Source organism: Dermacentor andersoni, chromosome 1 (genome assembly GCF_023375885.2).
Source record: "Dermacentor andersoni chromosome 1, qqDerAnde1_hic_scaffold, whole genome shotgun sequence".
Taxonomy (NCBI): domain Eukaryota; kingdom Metazoa; phylum Arthropoda; class Arachnida; order Ixodida; family Ixodidae; genus Dermacentor; species Dermacentor andersoni.
Genome location: NC_092814.1, coordinates 296,842,295 through 296,858,324, shown reverse-complemented (window position 1 = coordinate 296,858,324; position 16,030 = coordinate 296,842,295). Strand labels below are relative to the sequence as shown.

The window sequence follows — 16,030 nt, the reverse complement described above, 5'->3', positions numbered from 1 at the left end:
CTCACTCAACATGAACTTGCAGTGCTTGAAAATGTGGATGCCATGCATGATGAGAAAGGAATGACGACAATGTAACAACGATGATGACAACGGCGTGACAACACCATGACAACAACATCATGACAACGTAATGACGAGAACACCATGTCGTGGCATATATGAAGCACATGATGGCATCTGCAGGCAAGTGATGAAATGTAAAAAGAACTGTTCAAAACCTAGCCCCTGCTTCACTCTCTCATTAGTAATTCTTGCAGTGCAGTCACAATGTTATACTTTTGCAAGTGAGCTCAAGCAGCACATACCGGATGTCATAACCATACATGTCCAGGTTGGGCCTTCCTTGCAACACCCATGCAGCTAGCTCCCTGCCACATCCACCGCCACCGTTCATGCCGAGGCTGTTAAATCCACAACCATGGAAAAAGCCTCGAAGAGATGGCTCTTCACCAAGGAGAGGCTTGTGGTCTGCCGTAAAAGACTCTGCAAGGCAAGCATCACCGTTGTCATCTGTGTCCTTCATAAGTAGCATGCAATTATAGTGACATTATCGCATAAATACTGAGTGAAACTTCGGCGGCATATGAACACTTGGAGCATGTCATGCTCAGTTGCCCAGAGCGCATGGCTGCGTGCCAGTGACTCCTGTTTACGTCCTGGAACTTGGGGCTTGTAACAGACTCAGCGACTGAGCCCTTTCCAGCGGGCACTGCGCAAACTCGCTAAAGGGTCAATGTAAGCCGAGCGACGTTCCTGGAGGAGAATGGGTCTGGTGCCGCACGTAACTGTACTGCGAGGTTGAGTGTCACAGTGCACAGCGCCGTGATGTAAACTGCACTTGTACAGGCATTCCTGCTTTACATGTATATGTTATGTATTGCACTTCTCCCCTTTCTCACTTTTCTCTGCGTCTATTATATATAGTTTTCCCCTTTTCTCTTCACCTCCAACTTTCTCACCACCAAAGGACAGCTCAAGTGTCCACGGAGGAGTGAGACAATTACGATGACAGAAGCTCTTCATTTCCTACCTTCTTTTCTCCTTCTAATAAAAAAAAATCAATGAATCAATCTATGTTATTATGGAATAAAGGTACCCTAGTTGGTGTGGTTGCCGTTGCTAAGAGACTACAGCTAGTGCTAAACAAACAGAAGTTGAAGTCTAGTGCTCTGTCCTGTCCACTTCTCTCCATTTCCCATTCTTTTAATGCTAGCTACAATCTATCAACTAAGGCTGTGCATGAAATGTTCCATGCAAAGCAGGACTCGCTGTAAAACCATACAAAGAAGAAAAGAAAGGCTGTTTAGCTTTCATACAGTTACGTAATTGGTGTCTCCGTCCCTCCAAGCTCCTGATGAAATGCAAAGTTATGGACTCAAAACACTTTCTTTAATTTCAGGGGTACAATGTCAGCTGTGTTGACAAGCCTCTTTGATCTAGTGATAGTAGTAAGCACAAGCAAAATGCTATTTTAATAGTGATTATTGGTAGTACTCATAATTTATTAATGCATTCCATATGATAAACAATATGGACTTGCCCAAATGGTTTGTGACACTCCCATCAAAGTCAAGCTGATCTGGCTTGTCCATGCAATGTATAGTGCCTATGTGCTTTTGACATAAACTTAGCTTGTGAACTCATGTCTCACTCTGTGTCTTCAGATGATGCCACATAACCTCAAGAATACTGCTGGAAAGTGTTTTATTGGGCTCAAAATAGTTTTAGTATTGCCAAAACAAGGTTCTAAAATAATATCCATTCACTCTCACCATAATTCAATGAAAAAGTCGGACAAGCATGGAAAGGTTTCTTTTTCCTTATCTTTCTCTTAATTCGTAACAAAACTATCCCTACTCTTGCAATGCAACAATGATGCCACCAATTTGTATCAAATTCCTTCATGATAAATGAACAAATGTGGTATGTTGCATGGCAATACAAAGGTAAGATGAAGACTGCCATTTTGACTTTTCGAAGTTTGAAATATCACTGTCATGTTATGCAAGTTCTAGAATAGTCCACTCATATATATTTAGAAAAACTCAATTGTCGAAACGAGCACATTGTTCACATTATTATTATTATTATTATTTTTTAATGCGAGTAGCATTATGGGCTCCTTGTAGCAGAAGATCCAGTGCTGGAGTCTTCCGATTCACTAGTGAGCAAAAGTTTCCATGTATATATACGTATATGTATAAGACAGTGCAGCTTATCCACTCTTGACGACTCTGCCTTCAGCGCAGCACAACATGGAAGTACACTGCGAGAGAAGGGTAAGAGAAGCGACCATGTCCACCATTATTTTGGCCCCTTCTCATTTGTCAGATGTTGTCAAAATGCCTTGTTTTCCTAGCCGAGTTCACGGCCGCCTGCATACGTGAGATTCCAGAACTACAAGGTCAGAACTGTTTCGAAATCATTATATATTGTGCTACCCATCGTGATCAACAAAACACACCTTTTGCGGATAAATCAAGGAAGTTTTTAGGCATGCAAGATCCTCTGGGCTGAAATTCTCCACCATAAGAGAGCCTCACAGCCTGCAGGGTTACCTGACTGATCTAACTTGTATGCTAACAGGAGTTGAAATCCTCAAGTGTCTTTTTTTTTTCTTCTTTTTTTAAAATCTGAATTCACCACCTCCAGTAGTCAAACATCTCCAGGCTTGGAGTGGCGCCTGACACCGGCTAAAACACCGAGAACCAGGGGGCCTATACTAATCCAATTAGGAAGGCCCACTAAGCTTCAACAAAGACACTCCCTCACCAGAACAGGAACTCGCCTCTCTAGTGCAGTATTCGGCCACTACCTTCCTTATGATTCCTACAATTAACAATTATGGCCCTCAGTCCCCAGCAGCTGCGGAGCACCTGACCAAGGCGGCCGTGAGATCTGCAACACAGCAGAGGGTGCTAATTAAGAATCTCTGGACCCGGACAGGCCGCCAATGGAAACTGACCCTTGCAACCTTTAACACCCGAACTCTTTCGACTGAGGCTCACTTAGCGGGACTCTTTGAGGAACTATCAGGCATTGTTTGGGATATCATTGGCCTTTGTGAGGTTAGAAGAACTGGTGAGGCTTATACAGTGCTGACTAACAGCCACGTCCTCTGCTATAATAGAAGACTCCCAGATAGGAAGTTATAAGGGGTAGGATTCCTAATACATAAGGACATATCGGGCAACATTGACGAATTCTACAGCATTAGTGAAAGGGTAGCAGTAGTCATAATAAAACTTAATAAGAGGTATAGATTAAAGGTGGTACAAGCCTACGCTCAAACCTCCAGTCATGATTATGATGAAGTAGATCAGTGTTATGAAGATGTGGAATTAGCCATGAGAAATGTGCAAACTCAGTATACTACAGTAATGGGTGATTTCAATGAAAAAGTGGGGAAAAGGCAGGCTGGGGAACAAGCACTTGGAAACTACGGCATCAATTCTAGGAATGCTAGAGGAGAGATGCTGGTAGAATTCGCAGAAAGGAATGAGCTTCGAATAATGAACACCTTTTTCAGGAAGCGTAGCAACAGAAAGTGGACCTGGAACAGCCCTAATGGCAAAACAAGAAATGAAATCGATATTATACTTTCTGCTGATCCCAGCATAGTGCAGGATGTAGAAGTGTCAGGAAGGCTAAAGTGCAGTGATCATAGGTTAGTGAAGTCTAGGATTCATCTCAATTTGAAGAGAGAAAGAGTAAAATGGGTCAAGAAGAAACAGGCCAACCGAGGCGCAGTAAGAATAAAAGTAGACTAATTCAGGCTGGTACTTGCAAACAAATATGCAGCCTTAGAACAGCGAGGTAATGAATGAAACCGTAACTAGGCTGGCTCCAGAAGCAGCAATTGAAGTGGGAGGCAATGCATCAAGGGAACCAGTAGGCAAGCTCTCCCAAGTAACAAAGGACCTAATAAAGAAACAACAAAGAATGAAACAGTTCAACTCAAGAGATCAGATAGAATTCGCGGAATTGTCAAAACTGACCAACAAGGAGAAAATAAAGGATATTCGATATTATAACGTAAGAAAGACTGAGGAAGCAGTATCAAATAGATGTAGCATGAAATCAGTGAGAAGAAAACTTCGCAAAGGACAAGCCAAGATGTACGCACTGAAAGATAAGCAGGGTAATATCAGCAATTTCGAAGATATAGTAAAAGCAGTGGAAGAATCCTATACTGACCTCAGCTAGGATACCTACATTGAAAGTAGTAATGAACAGGTTACAGAGGCTCCTTCTATAGCTTGCGATGAAGTTAGAAGGGCCTTAGAATACATGAAACGAGGAAAGGTGGCAGGAGGAGATGGAATAACAGTCATTTAATCAAATATGGAGGAGACATCATGCTTGAAAAGCTTGCGGCCCTTTATACGAAATGTCTCACAACTTCAAGGGTCCCGGAGAAGTAGAAAAATGCCAACATTACACTAATCCACCAAAAAAGGAGACGTTGAAGAAGTGAATAATTATAGGCCCATTAGCTTACCTCTAGTATTATATAAAATATTCACCAAGATAATTTCCAATAGAATAATGGCAACACTCGACTTCAGTCAACCAAGGGAACAGGGTGGCTTCAGGAAGGGATACTGTGCAATGGATCACATCCATGTAATCAATCAGGTAATCGAGCAATCTGCAGAGTACAATCAGTGACTCTACATGGCTTTCATAGATTACGAAAAGGCATTTGATTCAGTAGAGGTACCAGCAGTCATAGAGGCATTACGTAATCAAGGAGTACAAGAGGCTTACATAAATATCTTGCAAAATATCTGCAAAGATTCCACAGCTACCATAATTCTTCACAAGAAAAGTAGGAAGATACCCATAAAGAAAGGGGTCAGACAAGGAGACACAATCTCTCCAATGCTATTCACTGCATGCTTGGAAGAAGTATTCAAGCCATTAAATTGGGACGGCTTAGGAGTAAGGATCAACGGTGAATATCTCAGCAACCTTCGATTTGTAGATGACATTGTCCTGTTCAGCAATACTGAGGATGAGTTACAACAAATGATTGATTGAGGACCTTAACAGAGAGAGTGTAAGAGTGGGGTTGAAGATTAATATGCCAAAGACAAAGACAATGAGCCTGGCAAGGAACAAGAGTTCAGGATCGCCAGTCAACCTCTAGAGTCTGTGAAGGAATACGTTTACCTAGGTCAATTATTCACAGGAGAGCCTGATCATGAGAAGGAAATTTATAGAAGAGTAAAATTGAGTTGGAGTGCTTACGGCAGACATACTCAGATCCTTATTGGAAGCTTACCGTTATCATTAAAAGGAAAAGTGTACAATCAGTGCATTCTACCAGTGTTAACATATGAGACAGAAACTTGGAGACTGACAAAGAAGCTCGAAAACAAGTTAAGGACCGCTCAAAGAGCAATGGAACGAAGAATGATAGGCGTAACATTAAGAGGCAGGAAGAGAATGGTGTGGATCAGAGAGAAAATGGGCATGGCCGATATTTTAATTGACATTAAGAGAAAGAAATGGAACCGGGCAGGTCATGTAATGCGTAGGTTAGATAACAGGTGGACGATTATGGTTACAGAATGGGTGCCAAGAGAAGGGAAATGCAGTTAAGGATGGCAAAAGACTCGACTCAACGATGTGGGGTGATGAAATTGAGAAATTCGCAGGCACACAGTGGAATCGGCGCAGCACAGGGGTAATTGGAGATCAGAGGGACAGGCCTTCGTTCTGCAGTGGACTTTTAAAGTAGGTTGAGGATGATGATGATGAATTGTGGCACTGCAGGCTTACACGCAGCCTACAGACAATTAACCAGAAAAAACTGTACAGATAAACAAGCCAAGCTTCAAAATGATTCTCACCCAACAAGTTCAATGAAGTACTATAATCATGTCCTTCAATCAAATTTTTTGCCTGCACATAAAGTAGAGCTGACAGTTAAAAAAAAAAAAAATTCCTCTGAGGGTTGAGAATAGTTGGAAACTAAAACAACTCTCATGCCATGTTTTATCCTCTGTTCTCCTCTTGTTTTTTCATGCTATATACACATAAGAAAATTATGAAGCCTTATTACCAGTTGCCTCGTTAACCAAAGCATTAAAGAACCAGTTACATTTTTAAAAAGTTACAGTTGGTATGAAGCAAAACGTTTATGTGGCACACCAGGCTTTCATATATATTCCTCACCTGCGAATTCAATTCTTTGCTCACTGTATTCAAAAGCCCTAGCAGATTGGCATACATTTATGCACATGATAGAAGCATGTTACTTTAACCAAGAAATGTCAAAAGCCACTTCAACAAAAAAGAATTGGTGGCAGTTCACATAAAGCGTATCAGCTTCACCAAGCACAGAACCAGTCAAGGTTTCAATTTGTCATGTGCTGCACAGTATTGTGCTAAGATTATCAGAAGGAAATGTGCCATTAATTACAGCATAGGAATGAGTGGTAGTACATGGATTTATTTAGCCTAGATGAACCAGAGTTCCTAGACTGCAAAATAAAAGAAATATGGGTGGGGGCGGAAGCAAGAAAGAAATGCTATGCACAGAGTGGTTTATGGCAGCCAATGTTTACAGACAGCTGTAGTGTACAAGCTAGTAACAACAGTGTAGTTTAGTTTTTAAGCTTAGTGTTTTGGATGCGTGCACACACATACAAACTATATATATATATATAGTAACTGGTTTTTCAATGGGCCAAACATATTTAGAAAGATCAGAAGCACAACTTCGTGGTTATCTTTGGTTTATTTACCCAAAAGTTTCAGTCGCTGGACCAACCTTTTTCAAGGGATACAGTAAATTCCCACAAAAGTCTTTATATAGTTAGGTAGAGAAAGAAAAACATGCAAAAAAGATGAAACGACAGAAAAAAAGAGAGAAGGAGAAAAAAGAAAGAAAGTAAGAAAAAGAGAGAAAAAGGAAGAAAGTAAAAATAAAAAAGAAAGAGTAAAAGGCCCTAGGCTCTCTCCCTCATGCCTTTACTTTCTTTTTCTTCTCTCTCTTTTTCTGTCCTTTTGTTCTTTTTGCATGTTTTTCTTTCTCTACCGAAATATATAGAGACTCTTGTGACAATTTATTGTATCCCTTGAAAAAGGTCGGTCCATCGACTGTAACTGTTAGGTAAATAAACCAAAAATAACTGCGAAGTTGTGCTTCTCACTCACTCACTCACTCACTCACTCACACACACACACGCACGCACGCACACACATACACGCGCACACACACACACACACATAATGCAACAATGAAAAATCCTTGGTTTGGTAACTGTCAGGTTCATTTCCATTCTTATGTGAGAGCCCTGTGTGTGTTCCTGCTTTACCCTGAGGTGACTTTACTACAAGTCATACATACATTCACACATCATTTTGGCGATTTAACCAGATGAGCTGCCATTCAGTGTCGATGCGTATGCTCTAATAGATTTGGGAGTGTCATGGTCTCGGAGTCTGGCATCACATTGAGAGTCACACTCTAGCTTACGCCGATGGTACGTCTTGAAACGGGTAGCTGGCCTACACTACCGGGGCATCACACGGAAGCTTAGTGGGCCCATGCCGTCATCCGAACCTTCTGACGGGGGTTGCTTATTTAGCGACGGGTATGAGGTCAAGAGCTTGGAGGAACGGAACAGGGGGGTTCATTTATATAGGAAATGCAAACTTATTTATAGAGAAAGGTCATACTCATATTGACAGGAGCACAGTACATTGTAGCACGCAGAAGCTACATGTCAGAGCTATTACATCGTTCCGCGAGAACACCCTCCACATACTAAGGATGTCTTTAAAAAGCACTCCGTCTTCCTTAAACCACTTGCTAGGGAAACGGGTAATGCCCCAATCAACCAGTCCTATGGTTCGTATTGGCGCAGCCTCCGAAGAAGAGAAGGATGACACAAAGCACATGCATTACCCCCAAGCTGATGAACGGGGAAGCAAGCATACCAGACCCAGTGTTTCACTGACGAGGGAGGAGAGGTCAATGGCCCAAGCTCACCAGAAGGTAAAGCCACTCTAGGTCCTGTCGTCTTTCACTAAAGTTCTGCAAAACCCTCCGCCATATCATTCGCACACCAAAGCCTAGCAATTTGCCGTCACTGAAAGACCCACCTTTTGGCAGGAATGCTGAATCTTTCAGCATTTCAGTGCTCTCATTGACTCGGTGTAATGCTGTTTGATGTCAGTATCACAATGACCCCGGCCTTCGCTCTTCGACGAATCCGCCAAATGTAACAGCTCCAAGGCATTGCAGCTAGAGGTCTGCCTTTCCAGCACCATGTTGCATTTCAGTGGTGCCAGTAAGGACAGCGGGACCAAGCCCATAAAAGTGGCATTGCCCTGCCCCAAATTGGAACCTCTAGTCCCTTTAGGCTACCTTTTTTTTCTTCTGAATTTGAATGTTTAGGTGGTGTTTGAAGCAAATTTCTTGCCAAATATTTTTTCTACACAAATGATCAGACTTACATAGTTTCTAAGGGTCAATGTTTGATAGTTCACAGAACATTACAGACAAAAATAATATGTTTAGAAGCTCAAAAACAATTACTCATAGTGACAGTTGCTGACCAAGTAGTATGTATATCATCTAAATTTAGGGACACACGTCTCCTGAAGTGTCACGGTTTGTTACGCGGTGAAAATAGCATGATACAGTGCCTAAGTTGCAAACTTCAAACACTCAACTGTAATAAAGGGATGTTGCAAGGTCAGTACACAACATAACCAAACCTTAGAAGGAACAATAAAGAAGCCACAACTTGTTGCCTCAAGGAAGGCATGCCATATTAAATAAAAATTAATGCATTTACCCACTCTACCCACACTGATTCACTGACTGCAACGCCATGTTTCTCTCGTAATCGTAGTTTGAAATTATATGACATGGTAATCACGTGTGCTGAAGAAAAAAACCCTTAAGGCACCAATGCCACAGCTACTTGTACACTTATACACTTGATGGTTTGTCTTCTCTTCTTTTACCCTAAACTTCTTGCACAGATGTTTAGCTTCTTGCCTCTGTTCACACCGTGTAGCTATTATTTTAGTTTACAGCTTCTAGCAGGTTAATTGTTTATTTCTTTTTCAATAAATGCTACATGAAAAGACTTCAATTTTCATGACTGCCATAAATGAACAGAAAACAAGACATCAACTAATCGTGTACATTAGTTTGTTTTTTTTGTCAAAAGAGCAAGCAAATAAAAGAATGTATCTTGAAAGGTCATTTGTACAGCCCCATTTCTTAAATTAAGCTACCATCAAGAGTTCATTCAAGTGAATAAAGGTGTAGTTGGACAAAGATTTCAAAGTCACTCATCGATCGCGCTTTGGAATAAATTTAACCACTTCGGTATGTACTACCAAAAGTACAATAACAAAAGTTAATTGTATTACAAATACTGTATATATTGTAATGACGAAGAGTGGCAATGGAGCTCGGGCTCTGGCATGGGGAGTGCAAGAAAGAGGAAGAAGGGCAGAATAGAACAGCCAACCCAGTGAACGGGTGTTGTTTCTATTCTCTTATTTACAATGACACAGTCGCGAAAAACAGCAACATCAGAAGACCTCAATACGTTTACGTCCACGGCCCTTCGAAGGACGAGTACTTCCGAACTCGCAGCCACTATTGTCTGCGGACGGCGTCCAAGCCTCTACGGCTGGTCCTCAAGAGGTCTGCAACGCCGAAATTGCCCGGACCTTGTCCATGCCGACACAACAGCTGAACACCATGGCAAGGTGCTCTACTTCCGGCACTGGGTGTGCCACACTTACATCACTCTCTGAGATTGAAATTCTTGAGTTTCATGGCTTTTAAGGCAAGCCCTACCACCCGGGTCTACACCGTCGACTCTGTTGCCCTGAAACATTCTTGACCAGTTCGTCAAGAAATCCATCGTGGAAGGGCATCTTTGAGGAGCGGCTCAAGCCTAGCATTGCCTCCAAGGAAGCAAATATGCCTTGTGGGCAACTTGAAGCGTGGCACTGAAGTCCACATTTGCAGCACTTCCGAGTGCTTATGACACTCAGTTCATGGAGATGCGGTCACACTGACAAGCCGGAAGTGAAGACATCATAACCTACATCTACGACAAACTATGCCTCTTGCAAGCTTGAGACATAGCCTAGACTTCTCTGGCAGCCAGACAGTATGTGGTCGACAGAATACATGACTCGACGCACGCAGACATCCTGTCTCTGCAGACAGCCCAGGATGACATCAAGACTTTCGTGAGACAGGCGGCGGAGTCGCCTCTCCAAGTTGGTGTGTGGCCGCAGGTTGTCCACAGGAGCCCGCTACATCGCGACACTGATGGTTTTCGTGTGGGCACTTCAAACATGGTTATAAGAACTGCCCACAAGTGCAACATGAAACCATCCAATACCAAACGCGGCCGCTTCCAACAGTCCAGGTCCACGTCAACGGTATCAGGCAGCTTACGGCTCTTGTGGATACTGGAGCCCAGCGTACTGCGCTGCTTCAATGCCATGCCCCAGTCACTCTCCAGCCTTGGACCAAGGCACCCCGGTTGTAAAGGCACCTCGGTGGTAAAGTATTGCTTGTCAATGTGCTGGACCTGCAGCTCCAAACCGAAGCCAGGAGCAATTTCCTTCCTGCAGTTCCCATCTTCGAGGACCTGCCCACTGACATGATTCTATAAAGGAGCTGACTACCTCCTCTCTGGTGAAGTTCAGCTCACCGTAGACAGCAGCAGCATCAACCTCCACTCCATGGCTCTGAGTACACCCTTGCTCAAGGTTCCCAAGGTGAGCTGACAACACTGTCTACACTTTCAGCCATACTCAAAAGGCACAAATCGCTTTTTGCTGATACTACTGCACAGCTTCCAGGGACTAGCTTGCTTGAACACCAAATACTAACTGACAATCATCCGGCACTGTCAGTGCCGTTGCGACAATATGCTGAAGGAGAGAGGGCTGTAAGTGCCGAACAAGTACAAGAAATGCTAGCCGCTAACATCATCAGGCCGTCTTCCAGCCCGTGGTGTGCGGCTGCACCTGTAGTTTTAGTCCATAAAAAGGATGGCAATCTACAATTTTGTGTGGACTACCGGGAGATAAATAAACACACCATACCCAACTCGCACCTGCTGCCGCATATTGACGATGCTATTAACACTGTACGAAATGCAAGATTCTTTTCATCTCTAGATTTGAAAGCAGGGTATTGGTAGATCAACGTGGCTGGAGAGAATAAGTACAAGATAGCCTTCAGTACACTTCCTGGCTTGTACGAGTTTAACTGAATGCCTTTTGGACTGCAAACAGCCCCAAGTATGTTCCAGCATGCCATGAACACAGTGCTGGGTTAGCTGATAGACCATGCCTGCATTGTGTGCCTCGACAACATCCTGGTTATTAGTGCAATGGAAGAGGAATATCTGAAAAATCTCGACAAAATACTGAAAAGGTTACATGATGCCGGATTCCGACTCAACCGCAAAAAATGCCAGTTTGGAATTACTACAATACCTTATCTCTGTTATAAGATACCTCAGCAGCGTGTACAGCTCTTTCCTGAGCAAACAGAGGCTGTAATCAACTATCCCGTACCAACCTGTATTAAACAGCTGCAGGTATTTCTCGGAATTGCATCGTATTTGCGCAAATTTGTCCCCAATTTTGCGTCAAATACTGTTCCACTCATGGGCCTGCTTCAAAAAGGAGCTCAATTCCAATGGGGATCATCGCAGGACACAGCCTTTCGAACCCTCAAACACCAGCTGATGCATAGTCCTGTTCTGTGCCACTTTAAGGAAGATTTAGCTATAGAGGTGCACACCGATGCGAGTCAGGATGGCGTAGGGGCAGTCTTGATTCAGTGTGACCAAGACAGGCGTGAGAACGTTGTTGCCTATGACAGCCATAAACTCTCGGACACGGAGCTCCATTAACACTCAAACGAACTGAAGTGCCTGGCTGTCATTTGGAACACAGACGAGAAATTCTGTCACTACTTGTTCGGCCAACAATTCACGGTTGTAACGGATAATTCCGCTCTTGCATGGATGTTTCAAAAACAATACTTCAAACACAAGTTTGCAGGATGGATCATTCAGCTACAAGACTACACTTACGACATTCGTCGCCGTGCTGGATCACAAAACCAGGTTGCGGACGCTCGATCGCAAAACCAACCTAGGAAGGCTCCCCACGGAACCAAGAAGGCTAGATCACATTCTCCCAGCAAGACATTTCGAATGCCTAACGCATCGACAAAGATTTGGTGTCCCTTATGAATTTCCTTACAGACACAGGACATAATGACAAATTTGGTTTACGTGGCAGTACGTTGCATCGTCGCCACTGGGCCAATAAGCAAGACAAACGCTACCTTCTGGTCATTCCTAGCTCCTTGTGCTCAAGTATTTTGTGTGCCATTCATGACACACCTGAAGGAGGCCATGTTGGCCATCGAGCTACCTTGCGCAAGGCATAAGAACATTTTTGGTGGCCTAGAATGGATAAGAATGTGCATTCGTATGTCACTAGCTGTGAGCTGTGCCAACAACACAAACGGTGTCCTGGCTGTCATTCTGAATTCCTTACACCGATTATGCCTCCTGGGACAATTTTCCACACTGTAGGAATATATCACGTTGGGCCTTTACAAACAACGGCAGCAGGTAACCAATATATTACAGTCGCTGAGGGCTACTTGTTCAAGCTCATAGAGGTCGCTGCCTTGCCTTCACTTACCGCCAGCTATGTTACAAGATTCCTATGGGATCGCTTTGAATGGAGACACGAACTCCCTAAGAAGCTCACTTCCGACAGCTCAACCACTTTCCGCAGCCATAAGCTCCGTACTTATCAACGATTATGGGAATCGAGCATCACTCTGCGTCAGCCTACTATCCACAAGCAAACAGTCTGACAGAGAGGTCAAACCAGACCATCCAAGCTCAACTAGCACCGTTTTATAAAAACGACAAGCCAGGTGAAGCCGACTGGGATGGGCATCTTCAAAACGGCTGCATACGCAATTAACACAACGTTGCAGAGCTCTACAGGAACATCCCCATACGAGATTGTGTACGGCCAACTACCAAAAGTAGGTGCTACATCCGGCTTGGACAGGCCTTTAAAACTTGGACGCGCCATTGCATGACAGATGCTTTTCTGCAATGTCGGAACAGAGACGTCGAGGAGGATTGTATGTGCCCAACAAGTGCCAAAACAGTACTATACGACCACCACCGCCGTCTGGCACTGCAATACAATATTGGCAACAAGGTGTGGGTGTAACGAAGTACACCGTCCTCTTCAAAGAAATTTTGCACAAAGTATGAGGGACCCTTTATTATTACCGAACGCCTGGGCGAGAACACTTGGTGTGTACTGTCTTCAGCTTCTGACTAGGGCACAGACAAAAGAAAACTGAAGGACTTTGCCATGCACATGTTGCGTAATAAGAACTGTGTCCATCGACAAATAATCTAAAGTGGCACCAAGTGTTTATCTTCCAGGGGTACACCAGTTGCAGCATGGCCGAGTGTAATGACGAAGAGTGGCAACGGAGCTCAGGTGCTGGCACAGGGAGTGCGAGAAAGATGAAGAAGGACAGAACATAACAGCTGGCCCAATGAATGGTCGTTGTTTCCGTTTTCTTATTTACAATATTTACAATTTAAATAAAAGCAAAATAAGGTTATAACACCACAAGGGAAAGCGAGGAGTAGCACCCTTCTATTTGCTTTGTTATGTTAAGTCTCCGAGTGCTACTTCTTTGTTCCTTTCGAGTAATTATTAACAAGATAGGTCAACAGCATGTTGTTCTGAGCCACATGTACAATCAAAAATGCCCTTACCAGGTCCGCAAACAGTCGATTTGATGCCTGTATGCTCCAGCACTGGAACTCTGTGTATACCACTTTCTATGTGAGTCCCAAATACATCCCAGTCGAGGTCAAAGAGTCCGAAGGCAAAGTCTTGGGGCAACTAAAAAAAAGAAGGAAGCATAACAAATAAATGAATGTTTGATGCTTGGTGGCGCAAGTGCCAGACATGGCCAAAGAGTGCCATGTCAGTGTTAATGAGTTTGCAGTGAAGTGATGAGTTCTGTGAAGTTTATGTGACGTGGCTGTAAAGGGGCCTAAAATAGTTGCTGTAAATTGCGTAAAATCTATGAGTAATAAGATTATGGCAATGACTAATGACATGTACTATGAACATTAAAATGCATTGTGAAAGAATGATGCAAAATATGTCAGATGCTAAAATTGGCCAGAGCACTACTGCCTCGCCAGGGCCCTTGAAACGCAAGGGCCTAGAGGCATGTGCTATATAAAACAACTATTATAGCGGCATCCTCTGGAAAGAGGATGCGCTATGAATTTAATGGGCTTATAACATGTAGAACAACATCATTCAAGAAAGCGAGCACTGCTTTGGTCTTAAAAAGTGGTTCTTTACCAAGAAACACAGCCGGATGAAGAGGGACACAATAGCGGTATGCAAGAGGAAAATGTTTTTTCCTGTCTCTTTCAGCATCCCGACACTCCAGGAAGACGTAGAGGACAGTCAGCCTGTCACCACATCTACCACAGGTTGGAGGCTCGTTATCAGTCATGAGAAAGTTATGAGTGCCAAATGTGTGTCCTATTCTGAGTCTAAAAACTTAGACTGGTGAGCTATCGTCAGCAAGCACATTACCTTTGATTCCTCTATGGCCAGGAACCCAGCATATTACTACATGTCTACGAGATAAATAAATGTTGCACAAGATTGGGTCAAGTTCAATAAAAACAGGACTTGTATGCTTTTGTACAGACAATAACACTTCTACAAGGATTAACAAGTCTGTGAATATTATTGCTTTCTCAAGCTTTAATTTTTTTATATGTTTTGCCCCAGACAGTACTGCATAGGCATCTGCAGTGAAGATAATTGTATGTGGGTTCAATACACCTGATTCAGAGAAAGAAGGATCAACAGCAGCGTAAGATACGCCAGCATGTGACTGACGCGTCTGTGTAGAATTTGGAGCAAGAGTACTTCAATTGAAGTTCACGGAAATGCATTGCGATTTCGAGCTAAGGAGCGTGCTTTGTGACCTCTACAAATGATACATCACATTCTATAACCTACCACTCCCAGGGCGGTAATAGCTTAGCTGGAGGCATTAGGCGATGTTTGATAATTGGGACATCCATTTCTCCGCTAAGTTCTCTCACATGCAGTGAGAAAGGTAGTCTCATAGAGGGTGTATTACAGAAAATTGTTGCACACGTCAAGTCGCTAACAGTCATGGAACACGGATGTTCCTGATTAGAGTGCACTTTGAGAAAATAGGAGAAGCTAATGTATGTTCTCTGAAAATGGAGTGACCACTCATCAGACTCTACGTACAGACTTTAGACAGGGCTTGTTCTAAATGCGCCAGTGGCCAGGCGGATACCCAAATAGTAGACGGGATCTAGCATCTTTAGCACGCTCGGGGCGGCGGAGTGATATACCATGGCACCATAGTCCAATTGTGATCGAATTAGGCTTCTGTAAAGATTCAATAAACACTTCCTGTCGCTACCCAGGATTTTAAGTAAGTTCATTGTTTTTAGACATTTTGCTTTAAGGTATTTTATGTGTGGAATGAAAGCAAGCCTGGAGTCAAGTATAACGCCTAGAAATTTGTTGTTCTCTGTTGGCAGGCATTTGTTGTCCACACAGTTCTACAAAAGAATCTGGAGCCATGCCTCGCTTTCTTCTAAAGAGAACACAAGAACTTTTGTGGGGCTTGGTTTTAAATCTATTTTTGTATGCCCACTTGGGCACCTTGTTTAGACCCTGCTGTACCTGTCTCTCACACACTGTAAGGTTGCAGGATATGAAACCTATTTGTATGTCGTCTATGTAGACGGAATAAAATATAGCTGGTGGTAATCATTTACGAAGCATGTTCATCTTAATGACAAAGAGCATGCAACTGAGTATGCCACCCTGGGGTACCCCAGTTTCCTGTATGAATGTACGCGACAGTGCATTACCTATTTTCAGCTGG

The 16,030-nt window shown here is 43.2% G+C and overlaps 1 protein-coding gene across 4 annotated transcripts in view; it reads right to left on the bottom strand.

Annotated features, from left to right (window-relative positions):
* The window catches only part of Sardh (Sarcosine dehydrogenase), a 199,428-nt gene that overhangs the window by 130,309 nt on the left and 53,089 nt on the right, over positions 1 to 16,030 (bottom strand). For all 4 annotated transcript variants that reach the window (XM_072285142.1, XM_072285140.1, XM_072285141.1 and 1 more), the window contains 2 exons: positions 13,842 to 13,971; positions 306 to 483 (listed from right to left, as the gene is read on the bottom strand). In XM_072285142.1, coding sequence (XP_072141243.1) covers positions 306 to 483; positions 13,842 to 13,971 — 308 coding nt within the window. The remainder of the gene's footprint in view (positions 1 to 305; positions 484 to 13,841; positions 13,972 to 16,030) is intronic.